The 13,476-nt window shown below is 30.6% G+C and overlaps 2 protein-coding genes and 1 non-coding gene across 4 annotated transcripts in view; 2 read left to right on the top strand and 1 right to left on the bottom strand.

Moving 5' to 3' along the window:
* Esyt2 (extended synaptotagmin-like protein 2) overlaps positions 1-10,514 on the bottom strand; it is a 56,973-nt gene extending 46,459 nt beyond the window's left edge. For both annotated transcript variants that reach the window (XM_088263121.1, XM_088263120.1), the window contains exons 1-4: positions 10,228-10,514; positions 10,040-10,150; positions 5,255-5,452; positions 132-173 (exon numbers count right to left, since the gene is read on the bottom strand). In XM_088263121.1, the coding sequence (XP_088119247.1) occupies positions 132-173; positions 5,255-5,452; positions 10,040-10,150; positions 10,228-10,230 (354 nt within the window). In that variant the 5' untranslated portion in view covers positions 10,231-10,514. The remainder of the gene's footprint in view (positions 1-131; positions 174-5,254; positions 5,453-10,039; positions 10,151-10,227) is intronic.
* Positions 10,092-13,476, top strand: part of drd (drop dead) — a 40,356-nt gene continuing 36,971 nt past the window's right edge. Inside the window, exon 1 of the mRNA XM_088263124.1 lies at positions 10,092-10,206. The gene's annotated coding sequence lies outside the window, so the exon portion shown is untranslated. The remainder of the gene's footprint in view (positions 10,207-13,476) is intronic.
* Positions 10,979-11,060, top strand: TRNAL-AAG (transfer RNA leucine (anticodon AAG)). Its single transcript has one exon. It is a non-coding gene; the product is annotated as a tRNA-Leu (tRNA).

Here is a 13,476-nt window from a genome sequence, read left to right as displayed (position 1 = left end):
ATTACAATACCAGAGAGTTTTTGAGTGGTATTATACAAAGTGATGAATGAATAATGCATGATGAGGTTAGTGTAAATTTCATTACACTCATTATATGTATTAAAAGATTATTATTATTAAAAATCTCTTACCCTGTTTAGCCACTCAGCACGCTCAATGTCAGGGAAAAATACCTAAAAAAATGTATATATAATTAAAATATCAAACACAACTCCTGTAACTTCATATGACCTAGTGACTTCATATGCAAATAACACAATTCAATTTACATCATGAAAATATATTAACACAATGTACATTAACATTTGGAAATAGAAGCAGAGGAAGACCGAGGGAAACTTGACAAGATCGATCATTGAAGCGGTTGACATTATAATTAAGTTATAATAAGATGTATAGGGATTTTATAACAAAGATAAGTTATAAGTATATATTTTTAAAAATAATAATTAAATTGTGTTTCCGACGGATGTTAGAGGTCAAAATAAAATATGGAACTAAGGCAAAATAAAGGAATGGGTAAATGATCAAGAGTTAATTTTACGAAAATTGTAAAATGTATATATTCTGAATTTTTCTCTCTTTTTTGTGTGTATATTAGGTTAAAATGGTTAAAAACAATAAAAAATGTATTAAAAAAGAACTCCACCGACAAGACACACAAGGTGGCTTGGTGGGTCTCTGCAAAATATTTTTTTAAATATGTTAAAAGTATAATTTTAAATAAATGAATACAATTTATGTTAATAAAAAAATAATAATAACTAAAAAATTTATAATTTTTTTTAAATAAAATCAAGCGCCCTTCTCATTCCTTCAATCTTTTTGAGTTTTTATATTATTTTCAACTATTTCTAAGACCGAAGAAAACTTGGTATGATCAAGTATTTCAAATACTTGAAAGTAGTCAGGTCAGGAAATGGAATAATCGGCGAGTGTGTATGAGGAGTCATAAATATCAAAGAGGCAGCACTGAAGAGAGCATTCACCAATAGTGTGGTGTTCTATTGTCGCTGCCTACCCCTGCGGAATTCTTTATTTTAGTACTTTCACACATGGTTTCTTCTTTTAGTACTTTCATCATGGTTAGATTAACGCAGAGAACATCATAGTCTAAGCTTAACTTGAAGGCGCACAGTTTACACCCGCACTGTGTACTTTACGCTGTTGTAAATAAATTATCTGGTCAAATTAAAAGCTAAAATGATAGAAATGATATTTTCTGGCATTTCTCATGTGTGCGATTATAATCCAGGATTCGGACCTCACATACTAATATAAGAGTTTCTACTCAATAAAAAGCTTCTTTTCATCTCACCAATAGATGTCTCTAGTGAAGTTCTAGTGATTCAAGAACAATGTTTCTGAATTGGTTCATATATATAGAACTTCCAAGAATTTGAGTAGTGTGGTTGTCAATAATGGGTAGAATTGGTTAATGTTACACGTGTGTAAATTGATCACTTAAACCAGCCTATGACGGTGGTCAGCCCCGTAAAAGCCCAGACTTCCATATTCTTCTTCATCTTTAATGAGATGTCAAAAATAATACTTCTAGAAAATTGGTGACGGATTTACAATCTTGTATTTATTTAGATTGGCAGTGACAGGTATATTGAAAGCTTTTAAATGTAAATTCACAGTAAAATCGGGATACAATTTTATATTGTTTCACATTTTCAATAAATTTCGCAACTTAGTTTAAAAAAAAAATTGCTTAGCAAGAGCAGATCTGTCAGAAAGCCTAGATGCTTCCGTATCAGATCTGGGCATGTGGTGGAACAGCTTTCAGTACCCCTGTGGAATTTTTCGAAGTAAAAAGCGCATCTTACAATCCGTAAAATACCATAAAAAGTTGTTTTATTAATGAATGTTGTACACACCTTGATATGTTCTACTCCAATCTTTCAAAATTTAAAGCTAAGTTGTTTGAAATCTTATAAACCTAAAAAAGTAATTCTATTCCCTGTCCTTTCCTTTTCTTCTTTTCCTATCACTGCCATCTCCTTTTCTCTTTATCCCATCCTTGTCTCATGTCTCTTCCTTTATATAGACCTCTCTTATGTATAGTTGTGAAGAACTATAATTGGTACTCATGATTTTATTTTTTGTATTCTGTATGTATCATATATTGTAACTGTTGTTCTTCCTTCCAATAAAATAAAAAAAAATAAAAAATAAATAAATATATCAAAGTGACAAGTAGCTAAGACTTCTGAAGTATTTAGAAAATAATAAACCAATTAAAAAGAATTGATCTCAGGTCCTTGATACCAAATTACTTTTGGTTAAACCCGTAATGCAATGAATGGCTACAGGTCAATTGAGATTTCACCTCAATAAAAGTTTGCATATAAGAACAACATACATCATATGTTATATCATATGCTGGTTGGTATGTTACATACATATTTAATGGGAGTTGCTAAATCCAGTGTCATAAATTAACACACACATGTTCCATTAACCTTTATCAGCCCGAGTATCTGAAAATCACGCATGCTCCTAAGAGGGGTATTTGAAACACCCCAGACGTATTTATTGTAACTGCAGACAGTTGGTAGAATTCCATATTGAATTGTTGGGTAATATATCCAAAATAAAACACGGTTTTTGTTGGATTGAATTCTACATTTATCTATGTATATTTTAATACGTGACGCATTTCATCTTCTTAGGACATTATCAAACACCAAAAACGAGTGTTTGATAATGTCCTAAGAAGAAAACGCGTCACGTATTAAAATATACATAAATAAATTTAGAATTCAATCCAACAAAAACCGTGTTTTATTTTGGATATATTACCCAACACCCCAGAGGTATTCATAGAAATATAACTAAATAACTAACAATGACGCCGCTTCACCGCAAGGGTAGGCAGAGAGAACAGGACAAGATGTTTCTGAGGTATCTCTACATAAGAGAGTACGGCTATTACCCGACCGAGTTTCTCCAGGGTATACTTGGCCACAATAGTTTAGAGACTAGAAAGAATGTGTATTTGAATACGCATTTTTATCCATTTTTGCGCGGTATGATCGATAATCCTGAAATTATCCGGAGCATTGGTCTGTGCGTTCCCGATAGCTACCTAAGACAGTTTCACATTCCTATATACAGGACCAACCTGCCGATGGTTATGCCTGTAGGAAGAGCTACCATTATTTTGAACAATATTACACAGGATATTGATCTGTTCCATGTATCTGAAGGAGTATTCCGAAGCGGGATTCTTCTACATCTTTAAAAAGAGTCTTCTAGCTTCCTTTTTAATTCATGTTTTTAACGTATACGCCTTAAATATTTGTTTGTTATGTATATATTAATTTTTTGGATAAATTTAATTTAAATGAATTTTGATTTAAAAAACAGGACACCACATATATCTGTAATCTCTTTTACATTCATGCATCTCTTCATACATACCCGCCAATTATTCCAACTCCTGACCTGACCACACCCTAGTATTCAAAATACTCGGCCATGTAGTGTAATGGTTACCGTACTGAAGGTCCCGGGTTTGATTCCCAAGGGGAGTCAAATAAACATAAGTGACTTTTTCACTATACATATTAAATATTATTCAATATTACCCTGGACTGAGACCTGAAGCGGAGGGCTGATCACCTTCCCTTCATGTGTTAATTTGTGAATAAAATTGCGAAATTGAACACTGCGTATAAAAATGGCATCCGTGCAAGGAAGTGTGTCATTTTATTGTACCATTGTCATTATTTATTTATTTATTTATTGAACGGCTGAAGCCTTTAAGATAATACATATATACAGTATCTAATATAAAAATACACTAATGAATACGCTAATAGAGAAACAAAAAGTCTTATAACAAATAGTCTTATAATATAAAATCATAATTAAATAACAAATAGTAAGCAGTGGTAAATACACGTCTCCTACAAACACTGTCAGCGAGCAGCAATATTTATGTGGATAATAGACCCCACTTAGCGTTGATTCATTTAGCGTGCCATTTTGCCAACATGGATTAGCCGCGCTAAGCAGGTATTACTGTATTATTTTATAATCTTCCTAGATTACAAAAAACATGGATCAAATTGCTTAAAAGATTATCAAGCTATCGATTGAAACGTGTTTTAGGGGGATGTCAAATCCCCCTCTTAGGTCCCACTGAGTTAAACAAACAGGTTTTGGACCATTTTAAATAATGTGTATGTATCGGAATCTAAGAATTTCAAAATAAAATGTTTTTGTTGTGTATACAGCATAGAATTTTGTCTAGCCTCCCACCAGTCTGTGATGTCGGTAACGACGAAATCTAATCATTAGTCAAATAAAACAAATGCGGAAAATACTATATAGTCATTATTTTATTATATTAACACACTAAGGAAGGGAAGGGTATTTTTAAATTCTACACCGGCTTCATTTCAAAGTCAGAAAAGAAGGAATTATTTAAGGTTTATATATGAATATTATGTACCAATCTCATTATTACGGTCTTAATTATATATACACAAATATCAAATCACGTCGCCAGTGGTCCGCAAGCATAAAAAACACCCGTCCGAAATGTGTTAAATGTCAGTTGTCCGCATCCGTAGTGTAATGGTCAGCACGCTACGGCTACCGTACTGGAGGACCCGGGTTCGATTCCCAAGGGGGGGGTCAAAAAAACATAAGAGATTTTTTCACTATAATATTTATTCAATGTTACCCTGGACTGAGACCTGAAGCGGAGGGCTGATCACCTTTCCTTCATGTGTTTAACGATCAAGATGACTCTGTATTTATATGATGCAGTGCCCTATGCACCATCGGGTACGGATAAGGGTTAAAAAAATTAAATATCAGTAAAAAATATCCAATTACAGTGAATCTACAGTTATTTTACCACTAGTTGTTACGTTTTTTTTGTAAATATAAATCAGAGGTAAAAAAAATATGAACATAAATAAAATAAATATCTATAGTATAAATATATACAAAGTAAAATAAATATGAATATAAATAAATCAGAGGTAAAATAAATATGAACGGACATAAGCGGAGTAGTAAAAAACATTTACCATGGAGACCTCGGGAGAACAAAGGAGGTGTCAGATGACCCCAAAAGAGATGGTCTGACGATATAGTCGCTGTGGGGGGTAGAAACTGGCTGCAAGCAGCAACCGACCGGAGCAAATGGAAAGAAGGGGAAGAGGCCTATATACAGCAGTGGAGGCCAGAGGGCTCATGAAGAAGAAAAATAATAATAAACATATGAGCTCACCCAAGCTGGCAGTTCATCCACTCGGGCAAGCACCACATCCTTTTCGGAGGCCATGGCGGAGGCCTTGGCGATGGTCCTGCGCAGATCGCTGTCTTGCCGCCACTTGTCCCGCATGACAGACAGCACGAGAGGCCCGATGAACCACGCCACCGACCAGTGCATGTAGCCCACCAGGTAAATGGTACCCACGATGCATACCTACCAAAAAAATTACAAGTTAAACACCGCTATAGGAGTTAAGATGAAAAATGAGTAATTCGTTTTGAATATTGAAAGCATTAACTTAGTGGATCATATTTATTTAATTTAAATCACAATTTATACATATTAAGAATTTTTTTTTTGCAGAGACCCACCAAGCCACCTTGTGTGTCTTGTGGGTGGAGTTCTTTTTTAATACATTTTTAACAATTTTAACCTAATATAGACACAAAAAAGAGAAAAAAATTAAGAATATAAACATTTTACAATTTTCATAAAATTAACTCTTGAACCCATTCCTTTATTTTGCCTTTGTTTCATATTTTATTTTGACCTCTAACATTCGTCGGCAACAAATTAAAAATGTTCGGAACGATATATTGCAGTGTTCGACTCCCATATTTATTGTTAGTTCTTGGGACTATCAAACCTTCGTTGTGTGTAAATCGTGTATCATGGTTGTGTACTAAATGATTTCGATATTTTTATCTAGTTTGTTGTTCAACGATGATACTCATCCACAATATTCCACGTACCGGCAGTAATTTTAAATGTTTATATATCAAGATTGGATTGTCCCTTTGATTATATATATATATATATATATATATATATATATATATATATATATATATATATATATATATATATATGACTGAGCACATTTTTTTAAATTATATTGCAGATTTTGAACCATTTTTAAATCCGTTTTCGTCGAATGTCCCCATGACTTAATTCCATATTTTAACACATTGTGTACGGTGTGCACATATTTGTGCGTTTCAGAAACCTTGTGTGGTGGCGGGGTGCACATTTTTGTGCATTTTGGCTACCTTCAATTTAGTATACAAAAAACACGTCATAAACTTCTAATCTCTTGGCCTTTTTGCTTTTGTTGTGTAGTGGATAGATGTCGTTGTAATATAAAAAATAATACTGATATTTACGGGTTCAAAACATAGCTAATGGTCGTAATCTGTTTTGAAGGAAATGTTACAAATTAACTTTAAACAATGGATACAGACGGTGCGTTTTTTTCTTTGTCCTAAAATGAAATAAAATACAAAGATCATCGTCCTTTACTTAAGTCGGCAGTTGGTACTTACAAAGCAATAAACGCGTGTGGGGAAAGCCCATAAATCATTTTTTATTTGCAGATTTTGAGTTTTCGGCGGTTGTTAAACTGTGTTGTTATTTTCTAATATTTTATTAGTGTTTTTAACATTTTTTTTACTTTTGTGATTTGTGGACTAACATGATTTTATTTTGAGACGTTAGAGACCATTTAACCGTTTTTGTATTGTTTTCGAGTTCAACCTCAGAGCATTCTTGTATTATAATAAAACAGCTGTCTAATGTCGCCCGCCTCAAGATACAGTTTTATCAAAACATTGCCGTAACTAATGTGTTAATATAGATTCTACTAAAGAACAGTAAATGATCTTTAATAATATTGATATATTATTTTGAGAAATAAAAAGACTTTGTTTTTTGATCCACTCACACTTTTACAGTCATAAATTAAACCCTGAAGAGGGCAACAGGTTGTTGCCGAAACTAGTTGGTTGTTAATAAAAATGTGAGTGGATCAAAAAACAAAGTAATTTTATTTCTCAAAATAATATGAGTAATTTCATTAATTGATTCAACAGACATTTTGTGGTAAAATCTATCCATTTTTAACTTAAGTTTTACTCAGTTTATACTACTATTTCTGAAAATCTATTGTGACACATGTTTTATTTTATATTTCTTATCAGTGGGAAGAAAGATAATGGGGGGAGGCTTTAGTCATTGTTATTTATTACTATTTATATTTATATGAATTCTTCTATTGTTTCAAAATGTTGCAGTTTATGACTTTTCCTATGAACTATTTTAAGGATTTAGAAAAACCAAACAAACATAACCAATAAAATTACTAATATTACAAAATATATTATAGAGGGTGTAAATAAAAAAATAACTAGACACTGACTATTTAGTGTACGGTGTAAACCCATTAAAGAAAAAGAAAAAGAAGAAGAAGATTATTAGACTGCCTCAATATCTGTGGATTTTTTATTCGCTGTTTTGTGCATTTGTGAATGATATTGACTTTCAATATTTATTCAATGTTAATAAAAAAATATATTATTGTGAATGAGAAAACAAAGGCAAAGTAAAGATATTTTTAATTCAAATATTTCCTAGATCCGTGCAATTCTTTGGCATATTAAGATTTGTGAACAACACAGTAAAGAAATATTTAATTTCTATACAAATATTTGCTAACTCTAAGCTAAATTTTATCAAATGAAGATCCCTTATTAGCACAGTAAGGTTACAATATGTCTTTTTTATGGAAATATGTTCTAAATCTAGGCTAAATTTTATCTAATGAAGATGCTTGATTAGCAGAGTAAGGTAACAATATTTAATTTCCATGAAAATATTTGCTAACTCTAAGCTAAATTTTATCAAATGAAGATCCCTAATTAGCACAGTAAAGTAACAAAATGTATTTTCTATGCAAATATTTGCTAAATCTAATCTAAATTTTATCAAATGAAGATCCCTAATTAGCACAGTAAAGTAACAAAATGTATTTTCTATGCAAATATTTGCTAACTCTAAGCTAAATTTTATCAAATGAAGGTGCTTGATTAGCACAGTAAGGTATATATGTCTTTTATATGCAAATATTTGCTAACTCTAATCTAAATTTTATCAAATGAAGGTACTTGATTAGCACAGTAAGGTAACAATATGTCTTTTATATGCAAATATTTGCTAACTCTAAGCTAAATTTTATCAAATGAAGGTGCTTGATTAGCACAGTAAGGTAACAATATGTCTTTTATATGCAAATATTTGCTAACTCTAAGCTAAATTTTATCAAATGAAGGTGCTTGATTAGCACAGTAAGGTAACAATATGTCTTTTATATGCAAATATTTGCTAACTCTAAGCTAAATTTTATCAAATGAAGGTGCTTGATTAGCACAGTAAGGTAACAATATGTCTTTTATATGCAAATATTTGCTAACTCTAAGCTAAATTTTATCAAATGAAGGTGCTTGATTAGCACAGTAAGGTAACAATATGTCTTTTATATGCAAATATTTGCTAACTCTAAGCTAAATTTTATCAAATAAGGATACGTGATTAGTACAGTAAGGTAACAATATTTCATTTCTATGCAAATATTTGCTAAATCTAAGCTAAATTTTATCAAATAAAGGTGCCTTATTATCACAGTGATGTAACAATATGTAATTATTAAGACACCCCTAAAAATTACCTAATTGTAAAAATATATATCTGGATACCAATTTGCATGTTTTTTTTTACTTTTTAATATTATTTATAAAATCAGACACTGTATTATTCATCCTGCGGATGAGATGTTAATTTATTTATTCTCCAATATTATAAATATTAGTCATTTTTACTTTTATATTTCTTTTAACAAAAACGTTAATTTTAATAAAATAGTAATTTTAGTATATCAACATCAATTTATAATTTTTTTTTAAAAAAAAAGGAAGAAGGATACATGTATCTTGTCAAATTGAGACACCTATAAAAATAAATATTTTCAGTTTGAAAGATAAAATGTTTACTTGTATTAATTTTCGTTTGAAAATGCCATAACTAGGCGAAACAATTATCACAATATAAATTTTTTATGTGTTTTTGTTATAAAATACTAATATGTTGACTCAAAAAATCTGTGTTTCATTTAAAAATTAATCCATAAATTAAAACGGAGTTCTACAAATTAAACGCCAAATCAATAAATAACATGTTTACATTTAGACCATTTAGATGGAAGCTTAGCTTCCGAAACTTAGTCTTAAATAAACTCAAGTGGTTTAAAAAAACAAGTGTTTTCTTTAATAATAAAATATAAGTTCAAGGATTATAATTTCATTCAAAAAGATTATGAAGATGTAAGCTTAGCTTCCGAAACTTAGTCTTAAATAAACTCAAGTGGTTTAAAAAAACAAGTGTTTTCTTTAATAATATCAAGTTCCAGCATTATACATTCATTCAAAAAGATTAAAACAATTATTTTAATTCTAAATTATAGTGTTTTTATCTTTATTCCGATAGTAAACTAGAGATATGCCATTGACAATAATGTCTGTATTTTTTTATCTGTAATAAAAACGTGTATAGTTAGGACATCAAAGTATGCCGACAAAACATTTTTAAAAAAATAAGTGATGCCATGCTAAAACGATTTAATTATGGGTGAGTAATATTTGACATTGAACATTACAGCACATTGTGGCGTTGTTTTGGTCGAGTTAGAATGTAAAGGCTACTCAATGCCATTTAGGTTGTTTATGGAGGTAGGTATATGTAATAATTACAATACAAGCGCGTAGCTCCTAGATATTATAGGAAAAAAACAGCCTTTAACTGGCTTATTGGGGTCATAATACATAATATATCTTGATTTTCTTCTTTTTATTCTAAATATCTGATGACAGATCGTAACTACAACTTGTTTTTAAAAATATTTGAAATTAGAATTCTCTTTGATGATTTTATTTTCAAAACTAAATCGGGTAGGTACTAAGAGCTTTTTTTTACCTTTTTAGCGACGGCATAAACGACTGACATCAATTCCGAACCGTGAGTAGCCTTCGGAGTGGCTTCACCATGGAGAGGCTTACTAGCTCCAGCCATGTCTTCAGATTCGGTCTAAAAAATCAAATAAGATGATAAAAATCCCGATGTCGGTGAAAACTACCGAAAAGGTAATTCAAAAGAAAACATACCATATTTTATTATTTTTACAACTAACTAGAATGAAACAAACGCTAAAATTACACACTCAACTACGATAACAACACACACTACAGCCCGCTACAAGCCGGCAAAAACACCCGATAAAATATTTTGCCACACTACATGAATGTTATGTATGTATCAGCGTTGCGCAAACACGATATAAATAATATTTTATTCAGCGTGCCGCGCCCGACAACGAGCGGTAAGAACGCAAATTGAATCCTAACGATTCTTTAGCATCCGACTAGACGCGGGGAAATGTAAAATCGTTCTCAGTAGATTAGATCATGCATTTATTTTTAATCAAGAACGTGTACGAACCGTGATGTCAGGTGTCAAGTCACATTTACAAATTTGACGTTTCTACGGCGCAATACATCCCACTATTGACATCTATCGTAGAACTTTATAAACTATAGTATATTATTAATTACAATGATCTAATACCAAACAAACAAACAAATCACTTGTAAACGAGTGTAGGCTTGAATAAATTGTTTATTGATAACGTGTAAATAATTTACATATTAAGTTAGTAGATGGCAATAGCTGTTTAAAATTAATATATTGTTTTGTAATAATGTAATAATTTTGCTTTTGAAGTAATTAATTCAATTCAAAAATTATAACATACATAATTAGACCGTAAAGCGTAATCCAAAAATATAATATGTGATATATACTTTGCGCATAAATATAACATGTATATATTTAATCTTAATAACAACCTTCGCCATCGGTAGCGTGGCCGAGCGGTCTAAGGCGCTGGTTTAAGGCACCAGTCTCTTCGGAGGCGTGGGTTCGAATCCCACCGCTGCCAAGTATTTTTTATGCTCAATTTTTCTTAAAAATGCTATTAATTTTCTACTGTACCAAATTCTAGCCGAAAATCATGCATTTGATCCATATCTCAATAAATATCCATCTATTTATATAGCTTTTTTCCCCATACATTTATAAATTATATTAACGCTTTAGTTTTAAACTCTCATTTGATTTTATTCTATGTTTTAGTTTTTAGTGTTAAAAATTATAATGCCTGAAACTTACGGTCAATCAAAAATCGTATCATAACTACGCGATGACGTTACACTTATAAATATAAATAATAATAATTTTGCCGAAAACGAATCATGTCGCTTCAAAATATTTATAATATTTTAAAACCAAAATAGATATTTCTGTCTGAATTCAGTTTTTGTCATCACACGCTTATCAAGACATTTAACACATTAAAAAAGAAGATTGTCAAACATTATTTTTCTTTATTTTAAATTATTTTGCATTATACAACAAAATATAAATACAAATACAAAAAATATATTTAAAATATAAATACAAAAAAAGATCCCACAAAGGCATGGCCTGTGTGTATACAATATAATTTAGGTCATAGTTAAGGGCACTGGCAAGAATACAATAGATATTATAAAAAGTAAAACTAGAATAAAATTGTTGACATAAAATACAAAAAATACAAAATACTTGTCGAACAGAAAACAAAAATAAATACATTAGATCCCAATCTCGGAGCTCAGGCCTATTTATAACAATATATAATTTTATGAACTTTATTTTACTGTCGATTGACCTTACTGAAATTTGTAGTTAGTTTTGTTTTCCATGGTGAATAAAAAATGCAAACATATCATCTACCGCATCAAGGACAGTCATGGATATCACGAAGGTAGAATTCTTATTCTAACTGATATGATCGTAATATATGTATATTTAAATGTATAGACGAAAAACCAGATATAGAGCAAATGCAACCGCTAAACGACATCAATTTTACTTTTTTTTACAATGATCAGGAAACGAAAAGTTATAGATGAATAGTACCTAATGTTCACATTGTTTGGATGTTTATACTGTTTTCAACACGATAAATAAATTAAAATTGTTTATATATTTATGTATATGCATAATTTTGGCTAATGGAGCCAACAATAGGAGGCCCGGAGACCGATCAATGTTGGGGCGAAATGCCAACTTGGCATCTAATAGTTGGCATTAGACAAACATCGATTTCTTTGCAAAATCCGATATTTTTCGTCCTTACGAAAGATTCTTGAGAATGAAACGATAATACATAATAACTTAACACATTATACCAACTGTTATTAAGTCATTTATTCATTTTTGACCTCACATTAAGGAAATTTACGTATGGTTGATGATGGAATGGCAACAAAATCCAAACTCCTTGGTAAAAAAGGACATCATTGAACTTTCGACCTACACATTTGAAAATCAACGTAAATTTATATGTGAGAGCATGACAAGAATACCTATATTTATTATTGTACATTTTATAGTGATGAAGATCATAAAAAAGTAAGTGTAATGCATTCACTTTATTCCATATTAAAATGCACGAAAAATATAGGTCATGTCCTCATAATAATAATAATAAATGTTACACACCGTATCTACTAACCTCAACATGTCATTTTAAATTATAATAAATGGTAAAGTTGAAACAAGGGTACTAGTTAAAAATTTAGAAAAAAAGTTTTCTAAATTAAATAGTAAAAAAAAGCTAACAACCATTTTGTAAAAGAAAAACATTGTTTTGAATGTTATTGAAATTTCAATTCGTTATTCGGATTCGAACTAAACTAATTTAATTAGTTTGGTTCGAATTTAGTTTTTTTATTTAATTTTTCGTGGATAATTATATGTTTGCTTGTAACGCCATTAAACGTATTAACATCATAGAATATAGATGTGATCTGTTTGTATACTGCAGTTGTCTAGTTCACAAATCGCTCACTCCTTTCAAGAACGTCATAAATCAAAAAACTTGATTTTTCAGGAGAACGTTTTTAAAGTTCAAACATAAAATACAATGTATTAAAAATAAATATCAAGCCACTTATTTAACTTTTTACTGTGTAATAGATCTTTTTAGGTAAAACCTGAATATTTTTTCTCCATTTGAAAAATATTAAGTATATTTAAAAAAAAATAATTAAACAATACCTTTTCTTCAAAATGCAAAAATAACACTTTCTGCCCTGTAGCGGGTAAATATTAAGTTAAAAATATGCCGCTTTTGCTGGGATATAGTACATTTTCTGGGCATTACGAAAACATGCACAACTCAAAATTGACGATTTTTGATTTATGACGTTCTTGAAAGGAGTGAGCGAAATGTCAAATCGCTCACTCCTTTCAAGAACGTCATAAATCAAAAATCGCCAATTTTGAGTTGTGCATGTTTTCGGAATGCC

This window comes from Brachycentrus maculatus, unplaced genomic scaffold (genome assembly GCF_059751285.1).
Source record: "Brachycentrus maculatus isolate JH-2025_06_01 unplaced genomic scaffold, ASM5975128v1 h1tg000196l, whole genome shotgun sequence".
Taxonomy (NCBI): domain Eukaryota; kingdom Metazoa; phylum Arthropoda; class Insecta; order Trichoptera; family Brachycentridae; genus Brachycentrus; species Brachycentrus maculatus.
Note: the sequence above shows the minus strand (reverse complement) of the source record. Positions and strands in the feature narration are given on the sequence as shown.